The 19,063-nt window shown below is 36.8% G+C and overlaps 1 protein-coding gene across 4 annotated transcripts in view; it reads right to left on the reverse strand.

Moving 5' to 3' along the window:
* Positions 1-6,951: 6,951 nt before the first annotated feature.
* SPATA17 (spermatogenesis associated 17) overlaps positions 6,952-19,063 on the reverse strand; it is an 80,958-nt gene continuing 68,846 nt past the window's right edge. For all 4 annotated transcript variants that reach the window (XM_057406435.1, XM_057406434.1, XM_057406436.1 and 1 more), the window contains one exon: positions 6,952-7,097. In XM_057406435.1, coding sequence (XP_057262418.1) covers positions 7,017-7,097 — 81 coding nt within the window. In that variant the 3' untranslated portion in view covers positions 6,952-7,016. The remainder of the gene's footprint in view (positions 7,098-19,063) is intronic.

Consider the following 19,063-nt stretch of genomic DNA (forward strand, 5'->3'; position numbering starts at 1 on the left):
CAAACTAACAAGTTGCAGGAGCTGTTGTACCAAGCATCTCTGTGAAAACCTGACTCAGAACTGCCTTTGCAGGGGCAACAGTGAATTTCCACTTCACTCCTTACCACAGAGATGTGTCTTCAATCACCTTGCTGTGGGTTGAGTGATTACCATTACTGACTTGCACAAAGCAGGGAGGGACTCCTTCCCTTGCCTAGAATAGTTCTTTTTCCTGTTTGAAGCCTGGATAAAATGTTCCAGATATTTGAAATATATGTCACTGGCTAGATTTTGTGGGTAAGATTGTTTCTATGATTCTTCCAGTTAATAAACTTCTTGAACTGTCTTTTCCCTTTTTAATTAATCTTTTTCCTTTAGATTTGTGCAGCAGTAGAAGCACAGAAAGGTCTCTGTTCTAAATAGGGCACTCGATCCTTCATGTGATATCGTAACAGTGTTTATCAGCACAACAGATCCCCACAAAAATGTGATGGGCAGAGAGCTGGACTGGTTTTTAGATATACAAAATATAGTGCTCTTCTGTATCTAGTTTAATATTGGAACAATTATGTACTTCAGTGGAGTTGTAGCTGATTTTATTGATTGTAAATGACTTTAGAAACAGAGCCTTGCAACATGAATAGCTGAAGCAATCATCTAGACTAAGGAGGATTTAGGAATCTAAATTGTAGCACATGCAGTTTTCATTAAATACATCTATATGTTCTGACTGAGATTAAGATATAAACTGTTCAGCCAGGCCAAAATGTTTCTGTTTATGGCACTGTCATACATGTGCCCAGGGGGCTGTGAAGAATTTAGAAAGACCTTTCTATTCCAAAGAAATGTTTAGATATTGTTTAAAAGCCACACTGCCTGCTTCAGCATACTCCATTTGCCCTGCTGTCTAGAGCAAAAGATTGATGGCAAACCATCTGCAGAGGGCAACCCTTTCCAGTGGAGCAGATACAGAAGCTTGAGAGGGAAAGAAGTCTTAGAGACACAAAGTTCTTAAAGATTTGAGCTTTTTAATCCCAGATGATTTTTAACTAGTTCCTTTCAAGGTTTTTTTATGCCATTATTAGTATAATCCAGGGGTATCCTGTGTTGTAGGGGAAATGGAACAAGTGGCAGGAAAAATATAAAGAGCAAGCACAGAAATAAAACCAAGAGGTTAAGATTCCTTAGCAGGTACATAGGAATCTCACCTACCTGGCCCAGTGTTCTGGAAAATAGGAAAAATGAAGCCAGTAAATGTCTCCTGAAATGAATTCTCTGTAATGAGAGACCAGTGTCAGAGGCTGTCTGGTCAGTGCCTGAAACACAGGTGACTGCATTCCTATTCAAAAGTACTGGACATGTATGAGATCATTATTGCTGCAAAAAACATAAAGTATGGGCTGTCTGTTTTCTATTTTTACATACTATGCATTTTCTGCTTTTAGCAGTGATTCACTGGCCCAGATTTTGGTCTAAATACCAGTTAGAAGAAACAAGAACAATCCTAGTCAAGGGAAAGGAGTTACGTTAAGGCCACATTGAAAGAAAGTTTACCACCTATTTTGCTTATGTATGAGTGAACACAAATTTACAGCTCTTTCTTTCTTCCTTTCTCGTCTTTCTTTCCTTATTCACACCTCTTACCACTGAGTTGCTCACTCAGACATTTAGAAATCTGAAGAAGACATGATAAACTGGAAGAATGGCTGTCAGTAGAAAATGAAAAGGTGCAATCAAATGAAGCATGTGGACAAGGAGTCACTGAAACCATGCTACAAACTTAAAGAGTAAAGATGAGAAGGTAACTAAACCTGGCCTCACCTTCTTTTCACAATAGTACTCAAGAAGAAACATGTCTTTCTAATTTAAAAACTCTGTCTCTTTTCAAAACCAGAATTACTGTGAGTTGAGCTTGTATAGGCTGCAACTGCAAATGTGTTATTTGTACCATGAGCAGACATACAGAATGTAGAAGGTTGGGGTTTTGGCATTGCTGAGTATCTTCATTGAAACAAAACCAACCTTAACTCTCATTAGACAGCACAAAGTAACAAACAGTAAGAAAGAGGGTTCAGTTTGGAATAATTCTAACCTAGTTTATGCATGTTATTAGCTGTTCTAATAGCCTAAACTTGCATTTGAGGATGCAATAGTGTCACACACACAATAGCACCAGTGAATGGATTTTTTTTTAAACTAAATATTTTATATGTGGAGTCTCAATGTTTTTCTTGAAGTGCCTGAGTGATTTATCTCAACAGATTTCTGCACTATGGTATTTCTTAACCAAAAGGTTTTCAAGGGAAGCAGTTTAACGCAAACTCTCAATATGCCACATTTTGGCAGTGATTGCTTAATGCAGCAGTGCACTAATGAATTGCTCCACTGCATCCTCTGATCATGAATATGAATCGGAGTACTATAAACTGAACTCAATGTACTGACAAGTGACTGCATCTGATGGTGCCAGCAGCCAGATGATTGTCTCATTAATGAGCTGAACTATTAAAAGATGGAAGAACAGGAAGCCAAGCCTGCTTTGCATTGTCTGAGCTTCTTTGCTGACATCTTTCCAGGCCTACCAGAAACTTCTGGAAACTTGTGAAAGAAAATACACACACACAAAAAATAATGTTTCACAAATGCACCTAAGACAAATAAAAGCTTCAAGGCTCAAAATCTGTTTCTCTCAAATTCTGTTTCTGATTACTTGGATATGACTCCTTTGTGGTTGGAGCTTCTGTTTTAATATGGGGTAATCCAGATTTTAAAATTAAGGGGTTATATACATCCTCTGCTTCTCAGTCTTTGCTATTCTGAGTATAGGAGCCCAAAGGAGCCAGCTCCTCATTTTTCTAACAAACTCAACTATGCTGAACATCTGAATTCATCAAACAGATGACCACAGATTGACAAAAAAGCATGTTGCAAATACATCCTTTGGAATAACAGTAACCTGTTAGAAATACTTTTTAATTTTGATGCTTTCAGAGTCTTATCCAATGTTAAGTATTGGCATGTCAAACTCCATTATTGTTTACCAGCATCACCGTTTTGTTTTGCAGTATTAAGTATGGTCACATCTTAGCTGGAGACAACAGCTGGAGTACAAGGTCCACAATGAGCCATCTAAATCAGTTGTAGAGCCTATAATGGTTCTAGACCTCTGATACTATAGTAATATGAAATGTGACTTATTAAAAATAAAATAGAAAGAAAAAATAAAACCAAAAAGGGAAAAAAAAAAAAAAGCCATTTCTTGAAAGCTCAGCATCACAGTTGGACCAAAAAAGCATAGTGTAAATCTGTAGTCAACACTACTATAGCAATTCTGCCTCTAGAGGGCATTACAAGCTAAATGTTTTCTCTGACGAGGAGAACATCTTGGATCAGCCCAGAAGGCAGTTCTTAAAATTACCCAAATTAAGAGATTTTCTGCGTTTACAAAATCAGCTATGTAGACTCAAACAAAACTATTGGGCAGCAACACTGAAAGATCCTCAATCCACTGAAACAGATTTGGTATGGAAAGAACAGACATTACTAATATCACTGAAACTCCTCATGATGTGAGATGCTGTGAGCAACTTTTAGCACATTGCTGTTCCATTTTAACGACTTTGCCTGCATCCTTTTCCTGAGTGCTGTGATCCCCAGTGGCGGTAAAACCAGAAGATCATTGGTCATCAGCACAGAAGCTTTGAATCCTTAGCACCTGGCATGTAGGCGAGCGTCTCTGATTTAGAAATAAATTACATTATTATCTGACTCAACATCTATGATCTATACAAATTGCTAAGATATCTATGGACATCAAATATTACATTCCAGGCTTTATATACATTAGACAAATGTAGACATATGTATTAGAAATACTCTGCTAGTGAGCTGGTATGACACGTTCTTCCCTCTAAGTGCTGTTTCCTAAAGGTATTTGGTAAGCCTCTTCAGCCATGGAGTATGAAACCATTCAACAGCCTATCTTTTTCCTTTGAACACATGGACTGAATCAGCCCAAATCACAAAAAATATTTGTGTTTCTGTGGCTAAAAAGCAAGGATCAGGCATGTCTTGCTGCATGCTGAGGCCATATTTTGTTAATGCAGAAAACAGCAACCAGGTTGCTTGGGTGTAATTTGGCTATATATGTTTTACTATTCACATTTGTTCAACTGAGTGGAGCAATCAGAGTCATTGCACTTTTTTGTCCTAAGACTGATATACAGCTTCTTATGTTTGTCCATTTCTCTGGCATCACTGATTCCTTTTGATTTTTAGATACTGTTGTGAGTAGTTTGCTGAATGTCATAGTCAACTACATTCCTAAGAGGCTACAGATCTTGCAGACTTATCAATATTCATGAGTCTATTCCCCATTTTCAGTGTTCCTTTCCCAGTGCCTCTATCTTCATTCTATGTGTTAAGGTTCTGTAGCATGAGAATAGATTATAACATCCCCTATAAAACAGAAAATCTTCACTGAACTAAACACCATTCAGTACTAGAATGTTGTAAACCAACAGTTTCATTAATAAGGAAACCCTACAGTAAATAGAATATTAAAAATACATTACTCAATGTATTACAAAAGTAATTTTTTAATTCAAATTGATATGGTAAACTATATCCATTAGAAAGAAAAACATGAGTAAAATCACTTACACAATCACTTAGCATTTATACTGATAGTCTGGTAACATAATGACATTATCAAAATTCTTACTGCCTTGTTCACTATATTATTGCAGTGAATAAAAATATCAAAATCTTAGCTTTAACTGGCTTTAGATAAAAACTGTAAGTAAGTTTGCTACAGGCAAACATTTTGCTTTAAACAAGAGCACAAACCAAAATGTTCCTTGTCAGACAGACGTGTTCACTTGGGTGATGCAGAGGGCTATGCAATGGAAGTGGTGATACATCCCAGGGCCACAGAAATCAGGTCCACCCCAAGGGCTACAATTTATCTTTGCTCTCCTTTCATGTACACTGCAGAGCTGCTAGCACTCACTTCTGAATTATTTCTGATTCGTTCATTATGTCCAATTCCTCTACATTGTAAAAACCTACTTCTGTCACCTGTACTATATTAAGTATTAGGAGCTTTTGCAATCAAAGGAGTCTGACATGCCTAAGGTGCCCAAGACTAGATTCTTAAATTATTACTAGCTTTTCCTCTTAATACTGGGATTTTTCCCTCAGTCAAGCAGTCTCATCCATATGTAGAAAAACTGAAAAGCAGGTTCTCTAGTCCATGTTTGCAAAGGTTCCTGGACTCTGCAGCACCTGCATGGGATTTGAAACTAAAGAAGAAGTCAAGATACATCTAAACTTTCAGAGACTGATATGCTTTTATATTTAAAAGTATTACCAAGCTAAGCCTTGTTAACTCTCTGCATGTGTTTATATGCACTTTAAGAGATTAATGAAAATAATAAGTCTCTACATTATGGAAGAATTGATGAAGGCCTTACTAGAATAATTTTCAAACGGTTTGTGTGAATGTCCTGAATAAGTGCTGAATGTACTTAATGAGAAATTAAACATTTCTGGGATTACAGTGTGGCCACACAAAATAGTTTGGATGTGATATGCCAACGAATGACATAAATTCCATGTCAACTTAAGTAAAGTATTGGATTCCCTAAGAAATACAATTTTCAATATAACCCCAAACCTGGCAGGTACTGTGAGTGCTACTCTATTCATTTTGTGGGTGTTATTTGTCTAATTAAATGATCAGCCCTGTTTTAGTATAAGATTTCTGCAAGTAGCTGTCTGTTTAAAAACAGGAAAGGTTTGTTGTTTAAGAGGCAGACAAGTGTGTATGCATCAAAGAATTAGAATCAGAAGTGTTGGTTTTAACCTCCATCTGTGCTCCACACATTTAGCTACAAGCACCACTGTCAGCACAGTACAGGCTGCATGGTCGGCTTTGTTTTGTCCTGGGGTCAGAGATACTGAAAGGAAGGAAGAGAAAGAAAGATTAATCTGATAAAGGCATTGCTGATTCTAATCGGACTGATGGGAAACTGTGGTATGAAGTTAAAGAGGCAACACAGGGTGAATTACTGTGATGAACTACCTTAAAGCTGAAGCAATCAAATAGATAGCTCTCACATATAAAAATTACTGTGGCATCTTTATTCATCAACAGTTTTGCACGAGTTTCTCATGTTCAATCCCTTCCAGGAACAAGTAAAGCACCCTGATGCACTTGATCAGATTAAATCTTATCAGGGAGACGCAGCCACTGAAGTGCCTGTTTCTCAGTTCCCAGAGTTAATGTCTCATTGACATGCAGAAGAATAAACTTTTCAAAGCTTGAAAATGAAAAACTCCAGTAAGTAACAACAGTACATCCATGTGCCTGCACTCGTAACCTACTGTAAAGGAACCGAAAGAGTTTTTACTCTGGTATGTGACAGTAGTAAAACTTTTTCACATCGGCTGATAGCTGAAAACCTGCAGAAGTGACATTTGTGTCTCCTAGTTCAGAAAGTATTCATAGAAATAGACTTCTCATGGAGGCTTTCTGCACATTTGTTTGAGGACAAAATAATCACATTAAAAAAAGCAGTACTAAAAAGTAACATAAAGAGACATATTTGATTCAAATATAGCCAAATGATATGAAAATCAAACATGGAATCCTAGAGAATTCAGCACAAAACTGTAAAAATTCACTCACATGATTTTAACAATTAGGTTATGACTTGCTCTTAAGAAATGCTGAAGTCTTTCCACGATGCTTGATTTATTTGGGTCTTTTGAAGATTATTGGTTCAGAAGATATCCAATGTTTTGCAGAACTGGTTACTAGGGAACACACTGAACAAATATCAGTTTGTGTGATCAAATGTGTTCTTCTTTGCTGAGCACACGTGATTATGTACCCACATAACAGGGAAATAGGATTACATCCCTTTACAGAAAGAGACCTTTATGGGACATTCAATCAACATACTGCTATGCATTTGCTGAAATACATTTATTGATCACTCATTAGGTGTCATATTGTGCAGTTCACAGGACAATTACACTATCTGCCCAGTACTGGAGTAAGTTTTTCCATACTTTTCAAAGAGAACAACTGATGGTGACACTCTTTGAAAGTCCTACAGAAACAAGAGAGACAAAAAAAGTGTTAGGTTTGGCCTTCATTGTTTTACCTTTTTTTAAGGTATTTTAAAGCTTTAAATATTGCTGTCTGGTTACATTTCATTATATGAGATATAATGCAAATTATGAAAAATAATGTATATGAAACATACATTTTGACATTGTACATACATTGAAGAAGAGCACAAGAATTGATTCATGTAATTGCAAGCAAATATACATTTCAAACTCTAATTATAGGCACTGCAAAAATTTCCTGCTTTAAAAACTAGGACTGCAGGAACAGGACAAGGGGCGATGGGGTTAAACTTTAATGGGACTTTCAGGCTGGGTATAAGGAGGAAGCTCTTTACTGTGAGGGTGGCGAGGCACTGGCACAGGCTGCCCAAAGAAGTGGTAAATGCTCCATTCCTGGCAGTGTTCAAGGCCAGGCTGGACAGAGCATTGGGTGACATGGTCTAGTGTGAGGCATCCCTGCCCATGGCAGGGGGGTTGGAACTAGATGATCTTTCCAACTCAAACCATTCTATGATTCTGTGGTATACAAAATTGTATCCTCCTCTGTGGCAATCAAGTAGGTTAAGGACAACAAGATATCTTTGCAATATTTTAGCTTTTCAACCTTGGTTCATATTAAAACATGGGTATTAAAACAGCTGCATGAGAAATGGAACAAAATGAAATATATATTAAATAAGTATTCATGGCAACAAATTGATTGGGACCACTGGTAGAAAGCAGGAGTTTTTTTTCCAGGAAAAGGTCTTGGTTATTACATTCAAGTTTTTAAAAAATGAAAATGCTTGCAAATCTAAATTGAATACAAGAAATGCAAATGAACTTGTAGCTTAAGAGTACAATGTAAATACAGCAACAAAAAAAGGAAGGAAAGTAAGTGAGGTATTCTATTGATTTAGCTACTTACTAATAAATGTTCATGGTAAATGATTAGCAAGTCCATGGTGTTTAAGATCAAGGTTTGAAAGCATTCTTTATAAAATTATTTTCTTTGACCTTGAAATACAGGGAATAGGATCAGCAATACAAAATCTTTTTTTTTGCATTAAAATTGGTTTCCCTTTCTACAACTAACGTGCCGCAGATGAAGTATTAGCTTTCCAGGATCTGATGGTTCATTTTGAAGGAAGAACTTGGTCTGGACACTTTCTACTTTTTTCTACTGCCAAGTAGTTTGCCAAAACCAGTTTTGCCAGTGAAACTGCATGGCAAAGCAATGTCTTCATAAAATGAGTGAAGTCATGAGTGAACAAAAGCTAGTATTTTTACCTTTTCAAATCATTTGACAATTTCAAAGGTTTGGTTTTCTCTTAAAAACAGAATGAAAACTTTTTTTTGTTATCTCTCTGAAAAATGACATGAAGCAGAATTATCATTGCCTGGATAATTTAGATTTAGCTACTTTACAGCCCGCGGTTCACCTGAATCTCCATAAACAGACAGAGCAACTAGGACATGCAAACAGCAACATGGCCCTCCTGAGTTGGGTCTGCACTGTGTATTGCCAAATTGAGATCACACCGTTTCTTACATCTCAAACTTAATTCATTCAGTATGTTTCCTCCAACATTCTGGCAGAAGGTGGACATAAATAATCAAAATTAAATACCCTGTGTAGTGCGAAAGTGAGTACTGTGCCCTTTTTAACCATTCACATGATTTATTTTTTAATGTTTCTCTATGCCTTGTACCATCCAATTTCTTACCCACCAGAAACAGCTTATTTGCATGTTTTCATATTATACTTTAAGAATAGCACAGAATTTCAATTTTCATTGTGTGTTTAGCATCACAAGCACCTTCTTACTGCAGGAAAAGTTGTCCATATAATGATAATTATAAATATTATTATAGCTCCAGCATAACTGCAAATAGTTTCCTTCTAAAGTGAAGCTAGCTATCTTTAAATCAGTAAATTAACCAGGCTAATATTGCTCTTGAGAGTGGGAAAAAACCCCAACCCTAGTTGCTGAGAAAGCAAACAGATAATACAGGTATAATTTAGGATTAATTCAGAGCAGAATACAGTATCTTTTCTTTTGAAAACATGAAGTATATCTTTCACACATATGCAAGAGATCAGGTACAGTTTAATAAATAAAGCAGTGAACTTGGGGTAAGAAGGGGAAATCAGTGAAAGGTTGTCATGGTTTACACCCCCCACATCAGGCTAGAACTGGGAATGGTAAGTCTGAGCATTGAAGAAGTCTTCATTTGCAGGAGCAGACGGCTTTCGCTATTAGGATTCCTGGCCAAACAAAAACAATCAGCTGCCAAAATTAGCTCCTTGGGACGATTTAGGAGCCTTTGAAGTGAGCAGTTTTTTGAGCTGGAACTAAGCCCAGGTCCAGCTTCAAACTCGAATCAAAATGACAAAGAGGAAATTTTCTGTGCCACACGCCCCCTCAGTGTAAGATTGCTTTGGGTTGGCAGCTGTACTGTTTATCTTGTTATTTAAAGCTATTTCACTAGAAACTCACAACAGAGCATTTAAACAACTGGCTCCGATTATGACGACAGCAGTTATGTTTGACCACATTCAGGAAACATCACGCAGGCTGATGGGTAAATAAAAGTCTTGCTGGCTTTACAGTTAGACTAATTAAGGGACTTTAGAATGTATGCTGGATAAATGTTGTACAGTATGCAAGGAAAATACAAATATCTTTAGGAAAAGATCCCCAGCCGTTTCTGTGTTTGAAGATACAGATTTTAATCAGGTTTCAAGAGTGTGAGAAAGTAAGGCCTGAAAATACCACTTGGCCTTGCAAGATCTACCTCACAGCACTGAAGATAGTCTATCCTAAGGTATCATTGTGGCAGCATAAAGGGAAAGGAATTGGAAGCCAAGCTCTCATGTCTATCTAATTTGATAGTGAAATATAGGTTCAAATTGTGCAATGAAGCACTGCAATGCACTGCAATGCACTGCTGGTTGATTCTGGTAGATTGCTTGGCTCATTTGAGTTTAAGCTGATTGCTACACAGCTTAGAAGTTGTGAAGTTATGTAGATAACACTTCTGAAGCTGCAAGAACAAAAATGGTGAGTGGACTGAAGAAAGGCTTATTCAAAACTACTTTAGCATTAGTCCCTCATTGTTGGTAGCTGGAATGAATTTGCTTACAACTGAATTCCTACATCTTGGTGAGTTTGACCCTACAGTTTTGCAGTCTCAGGGTCACAAGAGCATGGAGCTCAACTTCATGGAATTTTTCCATTCTTAAATCATGCCATATAATTCTTAGCATCAGAGACTTGTAATTCTCAGGACTAAGACCTATTTTTTAAATTCCTAACTGAACTTAATAGAACACTTCCTTTTTAAACTTGTCAGGCTTTGACTCCTTTCACTCTAGTGAATTGTAAGTGACTGAAGTTCAACTGACAGACCTTAAGAAAACCCTTTCAATATATTTGACTACTTGACTGTCATGTCTGCTCATTGGTTCTAAACAATGGAGTCAAAAAAGGTGACATAAAGCCACCAAAGATTTGTCTCTATCAGCACACTCTGATGTCATAGATTAGACTTGCCAAATGCTCACATCTTTGGAACGTTATTATGAAAGCAAATTCCAAAGAGATTTTGCATACATAAACACAGACCACGTGCAAATAACATTGGGAAACCAATGACACCATGTAGGCCTACGTATCAGCTTTAAGGCCTTTGAAAATGCATTCCTTCATATTCTAGTGATAAATTTGCACCAACAGCACCAAACAGATGATTTTGAAAGTACCATACAATTTCCTGTAATACAAAAATGCATTTTGGAATGAAACAGGAACTACAATTAAGTTATCTTCTTGGAAATATAATTAAATAGAAAGTCAGCTGCTTTGGACCAAAGCAAGAATAGGCAAACAGCAGTAGCACATCTACTCGGAGATTTTAAGGCCAGAAAGTAGCATTCTGACCATTTCTTCTCAGCTCCTGCATACACCCAGTGGGTAATTTCCTATAGCAAATCTATCAAGTCCAAAATAATAACCACATGATAAACTTGGATTAATAAGCTTACAATAAACTTATGCTACGTGATTTACAGCTTTGCATAGTCATGAGAAGCTTGGATTTTGTTGTATCAATAGAGATCTGGTTGCATGAATGGAGATTAAAGTTGCATTAGATGGTGTGAATGCAGATTTCCTGTGTAGGTTAGAAGTAGCATGTGAAGATGTTTCAAAGATAACTGTATAATGAAAAGTATTCCAGATGTAATGGTGATTCAGACTTCAGAGCTAATCCAGCAATTCTGAGCACACTGTATAATTGCATGATGAAACCACGCCAGCACGTGCTATGCAAAATGTAAAACCAATCCATGAAAAGTTTGGATCTCAGAAAACGCTTTTTTCCTAGTACTGGAGTTATAACTATTGCTCCTATAGAGACCTACAACTGTAGGTAACATATGTTAAGAATCAGTGGCAGAAGGAATGACTGAAAAGTGGACACAGCTGCTATAGTCCTAATTCTATCTTCATGCTGTTTCATTTGAAAACCAGGCAGTACTGCTGTCACTGTACAGCCATAGTCCACAATCCCCTCTGTTTAATACCAAGTGGTTATATTTAAGTATTTGCTATGATTCTAATGCTTGTAATAGTGAAATTTGATTTTTAAATTGAGCTGTCATAGGAAGCCTCCTGACCTATTAATAGCCATGGAGGGCCCTAACAAGGAAGCAAAAACAGAGATGGCAAGCTGTTATATGAGTAAAATGTTGATCCAGCTAACTTTTATTCTCAGCAGATTTATCAATACTGGTTAACAATACTTCCAACTAGTACAGGGCCTTCTGACATGACAAAATCAGTGTAACAACCTATTCTGTCAATACAACACAAATGTCATTTCAAGTGCTCAAAACCCACTAAGCTACCCTAAAAAAGATTGATTTATCTGCTCCAGTGTTTCTTTGGGGCAAACTTTTCTCACAACTGAAACCAATTAGTGGGCCTGGCACTTGTAGTGCAGAATGTAGGTCAGCATCAAGTAATAAAAAAGTATTGACTTTTCTCTGTCTGTAAGCAGCATGAAAGGGGTGCCATGGCCTTGTCGTATATGAAAAGAGCTCCATTAATTTCACTTATTTCAACCAGGGCTGTCAAATACTAATGCTTCTATTGCACTTTTCACACAAAGTACATTGACACCAATCCTGGCCCCAGTGAAATAAGTTTACAATATTTCAGTCAGTGAAAGGCGTACTATAATTTTTAATTCCCTGTTGTACATTTAGTCTCTTTAAGCAGCACCGCTCATAAGACCTATTGAGAGATATGAGCTGGGATATTAATAATGGCTACACACTCCTTCCCATGGGCAACAGAACCTATTTCTTGGGCATAGTTTCAACAGCTAATTAGCCATAAAGTTCAGGACACAGTTGTTTTGGCATAACTCTGTTTTTGTGGCTGGTGGGCACAGACTGCCAATTTTGCTTTCCGCCATGGAGAAACATCCAAAAACAAGGAATAGGTCTGCCGTGACTTAAGGCTATAAAATTAGAAAAGCTAATGTGTTAACCAATTGGGTCAACTAGCCCCTTCAAATAAGAGATAATAATAAAAGCCTGGATCATGCCTTAGGGACTGGAACTCATTGTGTCAGTGCAGAAGTATTGACTTCTAGGGAAAACAGTGCCTAATCAGAGTTCCCTGCGCTACAGTGGACAAGTGACCACTGTGGTTACGGTGGGGTTAGAAATACACCTTCCCCTATTCAGCTTGCCAACACAATGCAGAGAAGAATGAGGAGCCATTTTTTCTTTCCTCCTTTACCTGTCTACTCCTGCTATCAATTCTAAACCCTCTAAATTGTGTTCTTTTAAGTGCAATGAAAAAAACTATGCTTTTATGAAGACTTTATGAGCTTCTCCATACTGTGAATCAAAACAGCAGTGGTCAAACTGCCCTAAAATGCTATGATCCTGTTCCACTCTATTCTCTGCACTTTGCCTGCTGAATTACCTGCCTTTTTTTGGGAAGCAATGTTTATGGTTCTTCTTGACAAGCTTGAGGGCTCTGAGTGTGATGTCGAACTCATTCCCTAATTACCTCCTGTAAATGCAAACATCACCAGCAACAATAAAACTCTTTGATTTAAAAAGACTGGGTGACTATGGTAGTAGGCAATTTTCTGCTTGCTTTAATGACTTTGTAAGTGCAAGTCTTACCCTTTGAATCAACTTGCTATTAGATCTTAAAATAAAATGATATTGTATAGCCATCATAAAAGGCAACTTTATAACCTTCTGTGTTACACTTATATCAGGCAAGTTTTTCCCACTTCTTAGTTTTAGTCTTTCATTGACATTATGATAATGCGCTGTAAAAAAAAAAGCAGGAAATTATGTTCACAGTAGGAAATCTAACAACACTATTTTAATAGCCTATCTTCCAAACAGAAAGAGAAAACATTAATTGCTATTTAATTTGTGTAACAAACAATTCATTATTATTACACTTAAAGTTTCATGGTGATTTATAACTATCACTGACACATTTCATCTTTGGAATTCTAAATGAGGAAACCAAACTCAAACAGTGCTTGATGGAAATTATGAGATTTCTAATTATGGCTCATGAATTTGAAAAACCATTGATCTGATAATCACATAGGTTTAGATACATCCTGCAGGATGTGTCCAGTAGGAGCAGCACAACAGTGTGTGCTCCTCTGTGACAGTCTAACATGGAAATGATAACTCTATTCCTCCTTTTCTGTAGTATTCTGAGAAGGAAGTGTTTTGCTACTAATCTGTGCTCACTGAAGTTTGCTTTTGTAGCTCAGCAGCAAGACTGTGATAATCTGTGCTTTGGAGAACACTGGCTAACAGAAGCCAAGCCCTAAAACTTCTTGTCCTCATCTGTGCAATGTAGGAGAGGATATGTTCTAGCCTTGACAAGAGCCTATCTTTGATCCTGCTTGGTTAGAAGCAGTTTGGACACAGGACCCTTCCACGTCTGCATAAATTAAGCTATGACGTGACAGAAATGAATGATGTTTTTGAGAGTGCAATAATTTGAGCCACAGTACACGGAAAACACAAGTATTTCTAAATGACCTAACAGATATTTTGCAATAGCTGTGTTCATTAAGGATTGCAAGCCAATCCTTACAGTGCTTTCTCACATGCAAAAGCAAATATTTCTCGGCTTTCATGGAAGTTTTGTCCAAGGAAGGACAAAGGAAAAAGGGGAAGGATTTAGTCCAGTGAATTACCTTTTTTTGTACTATTGCCTCTCTAAAATTAACCTGAGATCTGAAAATAGCCTGTCATTTTTGTGATGTGCAATATAACCAGAAACGAAGATTTGTGGTCCAAATTTGCATTTGTTACATTTACTTAGTATCCTGCAGTCATTGTGGTTGCCCAAGGGGAAGGAAGGGTGGAATTCCCAGCTGCACCCTCTAAATTCATTTATTACATTTAGCTATGATCTCCACATCAGTCACTGTCTGGTCCCTCTTCCCAAACATGTACTAGCTTTGCAATGCTTTAAAAAGACATATATATTCTTCTTTAAAAATAACTGTTCAGATAACTAATTTTTTTACGTGTATAAAGTTAATCTACTGAAGAAGAATAAATCGGCTTTATTTAGACACTTTTCAGTTACTTTTAGACATATTGTTACATGCCAGTAACAATTTTAAAAGCATGTTTTGCCACACAGAGAGATACAATGCATGCTGTACCATACGTTAGTAGGTGTTATGAAACAACACCAACCAAATTCTGTTCTGAATGTCTATATTTGAAGCAAAATTGCCAAAGAGACTATTCTATTTTTTTCAACTAATGTGCCTTTTTTTACAAGTAAATTAAATTAAGAAACTAATGTGAAATTCTCTGCAACCTATTTCATACTTGGATACCCTTGAACTTTACTGAATCTGGGCTAAAAAGCAAAAGTGCAGTTGAAATAGTTCAGTAGGTATTCAGAATCTCTAGAGGTGTTTATTTACTATTGTCAGGCAAATGTCTACTTCTTGCAGGGGAGTAGATGTAAATCTTTATTTAAGATGTATGAATAACGTTGTCAAGTGTGAAAACACACTGATGAGTAATACATAACCCTTTTATGAAGCTTCTATTAAATCTGAGGTGGAACTATGCTTAACACTACATTCTTGTGTACAGAAAAATAGAGAGAGTCTTAAAAGCATCTCATGAGAAAGTAAAGGACATGTTTTTATCATAGTGCTTGTATTTTAAACCAAATCCTTGTCCTGCCCATCACACACACTCTGCTAGCAACAGGACTTGTATTAGAAAATGATGCACATACGGATAAGTATCTTGACTTCTTATGCCATTTATAAGTTGCCCCTTCCACTGTCTAAACTGTTCAACCACAAAATTCTCTTTCCAGCTGAAAACAAGCCAGTGCCAAGTGTTGACTGCCAAGACAAACTCAGAACCACTTTTAACCTGCTGGACTAAACCCAGAAAATGTTTAACCTGCCAAGATCAAGTTGCAACTACATCTAACTTGCCAAAACCATGCCACTGGGAAAATTCTGAGTTGAAATCCACAAGTGAAAATAGATTTTATCTTATCAGGTTAAGCTGTATCTCTTTAAAAAAAAAAAAAAAAAAAAAAAGAGGAAGTTTTTATCACATTCTAAATAGAATTGATAAAAAGCATGTTGACTCTGTGCTGTATTTGGCACGTGCAGCAAAACCAGTACTCCGGTTAGATTTCATCTCTTTTGACACTGTTCTGGATGATGCTTTCAAAGCTGATTGCCTTCTGTTATGAAATTACTAGATATGCAGATCAAAGGAGAACAGTGGATGCTGTCTAGCTCAGCTTTAGCAAGGCTTCCAACACTATCTCCCAGAGAAACCTTTTAACTGAGTTGGTAAATCATAGTCTAGATGCGCAGACTAATAGATGTAATAACTGCCTGCAATATCAGGTTCAAAGGGTAGCAGTGAATGGTACTCTAAGTAGAACCTGGGTACAAACGTATTTCCTCAGGTACTATCTTGGGACACATCTTGTTTAACATCTTCATCACTGATCCAGAGGTGGGAGATGGAATGCACTCTCACCAAGTTCATGTACAACACCAGAATAATGGGTGCCATTGATACACTTGAGGACTATTACATGCTGTAGACAGGCTAAAGGAATGGCCTGACAGAGCCTCACAAAATAGAGTATGGACAAGTGCACCTGGCTCAGACTAACCCCAGGTGCAAAACAGGCTGGAGGCTGCCAGGTAGCAGCTCTGCTACCTGGGGGTCCCGGCAGGCATCTAAGTAAATATGAGTCAGCAGTGTGCCCTAGCAGTCATGAAACCTGCAGAGAAAAACAGTTTTCTGTTTGTAAATTTAAACTACCTTCAGAAAAGATAGAAATGATTAAACAGGAAAAAGCCTTTCTCATTTTGCAGGCAGCTTGCTTTGGAGAGCAGTTAACACTAGAAAAACTACTCATAACCTGTCCAGGGCTCAGAAGTGTTCACTAACCAATCAAACTAGAACAATGGCTCTTAGGCTAATCCCTATTGTTATTTTATCATACATGCTAACATATCCTCTTTGGGTGTCATGTTTATCTTTATTTTTCAGAGGCACTTTTCTCCTGTGTAGATCCACTAGTACTTTGATATAGTTCAGGAACAGCATCAGCAACACTGATTATTCACTCAGGTGCCACAGATTTGTGGCATTGGCATGAAGCTAGTTCTGTCAAACTGCTGCTGACTGAGAAACTGGGGATGAGAAACAGTTGATATTTACAGCCAAACATTATTTCAGATTCAGCAGTGTTCAGAAAAGTAAAAGATAGGTTACTGAACACTTCAAAATCTAAAATCATGCTATCTTGCTTCTGATATGAATATATGTGTCATATACTAAATGTAACAACTTGTGCAAACATATTCTATGGTAGCATATAAGAAAAAGTTTATTTCAGTTTTCATCTGGATAATTTCCAAACTAAATTCTACACTCTGTTGTCCATGTTGAGGAAAGAATTTAGACTCAGACTTTCTTTAATGTCTATGCCTTTAGTATCTATGTAGAACTTTCAATTTATAGCTGAAAACTATTATATCTTACAAATGAACAGGAACTAGGAGGTTTTACAATGTTTTATATGCTAATTTATTCATTGACAGGGTAGTAGCAATATAAGTTATACCGTAAAGTTTCCCATACTTCTCTGAGGACTTTGGGTTTGACCTGAAGTGTGGAAATTCTTTAAATAGCATGGTCTTCCTCCTGCCAAAGGCTTGGGCATCTGCAAAAACTACAAATCATGTCAAACTCTTTGAGTGATATATGGAGGACCACAATCCACTAGCAAATAAGCTAAGACCAACTCATTCATTTCATTTAGGTCCTTCAGTGGGATTTGAACCATCCAAACCACAAACCATGTCTCATGAGATTGCAGTATACATGCAGCCCACAGTAATAATGATTCATATACATATATGTGTATATGCTTTATTGCTACCTTTAGCTGGATTAAAAGCAATATATCAAATTTTATATTTCTGCTTCTTTTATTAGCTTTCTAGCACTTGATCAGCTGATAGAGGCGATAATGAAATGGTTTTTTATAAACTGGAGTTTGTAAGTCCTATCCTGAGAATGTAATATTTCAAAAACCAGCCTAAGCTTTGGAGGGAAAAAAAACAATTACAGAAATAGCATTAAAAATGCCAAGCACTGGGCAGAAGCAATTCTGGATCAGTTTAAAAAAGTGATTGATGAAACTCTAATCTGAGCTGAAGGAACACTTTCACGACAAGCTGTGACCGTTCCACACACTTCATTAGCTGCCATAATTAGCCTGGTGTTTCAGTTTGTTAGAACTGGTGGGGACAATTTTACTCAGAATGCAAACATCAAAAAACAGGGTGCCTCAGAAGAGGCTGATGAGAAGCTTTTCTAGTCTCTGTTAACTAAAAGATTAATTACAGCTGATGGGAGGCTGTAGTCTGATTGTCACTCTGTCTATGTGCATTTCTTTTAGCATTAGAAGAAAGACATGGTTGACACTACACTGCTCAATCGAGCAGCTTCACATTAGTGTGCAAAGTCTGTTAATATGCTACTTTTTTATTGTTTCTCTTTTTTCTTTTATGTTTTTTCCCCCCTAAGTTTGAGATTCTCATACCTAACAAGTTGTACTTCAAAAGAGCAGGGTATTCAGTTGCTAATGGTAAGTGCTCTCATTTCAACTCCAGTTAACCAGAACAAACAAGGTCTGGATGTGTACTATCAAATAATAAGTTGCTTGCTTTTGCAGATATGTTCCATAAATATTTTCAAGTGACTTCAAAATATAGCCTTTTTAATTCAACATTGTTGCAAATTAAATCAAATTGAAATACATTATGTTTGGCAGATATATGATCTTAATTCCAAGAATGATGACCAGTCTATCCAAAACTGTCATCAAACAGCCACCCACTTCCGAGTTTAGTGTGAGGATTTTCATTTCCAACCAACAAAATAATAACCAAAAAGTGAATACCTAAAAACTATAGCTGTAACTTCAAACTCTACCATTTCCAGCTCAGATGATTATTTTTTTCAGTAAAAGCTCTGCTACAAGTTACTGTACTGTACTCCAAGCAAGTGTTAAAGGAACTGGTTAAGATACTCTATTTCTGAAGTATTTCTGTTTAAACAAGAGACTTTAATGTTTAAGTAATGTGTACAATGATAATTATATAGAAAGTTAAAGCATACATATATCTCCTTCATGGAAATATTGGTTGAAGTTAGCTCTTACTAAAAAGTAAGATTTTCTTTTATGCCACGACCATACAAGTTACATTATGAAATGAAGAAGGTAGTCAAAGCAAGACATTTATCATCCAGCAGACAAACGATGCAGGGTTGCTAGTTAGACAGTATAATAAGTACCATCTAATTTTCTCTTCAAATCAATTTATT

The sequence above is a fragment of the Pezoporus wallicus genome, unplaced genomic scaffold (assembly GCF_028554395.1).
Source record: "Pezoporus wallicus isolate ANWC-B61680 ecotype Strahan unplaced genomic scaffold, APGP_CSIRO_Pwel_v1 scaffold_2617, whole genome shotgun sequence".
Taxonomy (NCBI): Eukaryota; Metazoa; Chordata; class Aves; order Psittaciformes; family Psittacidae; genus Pezoporus; species Pezoporus wallicus.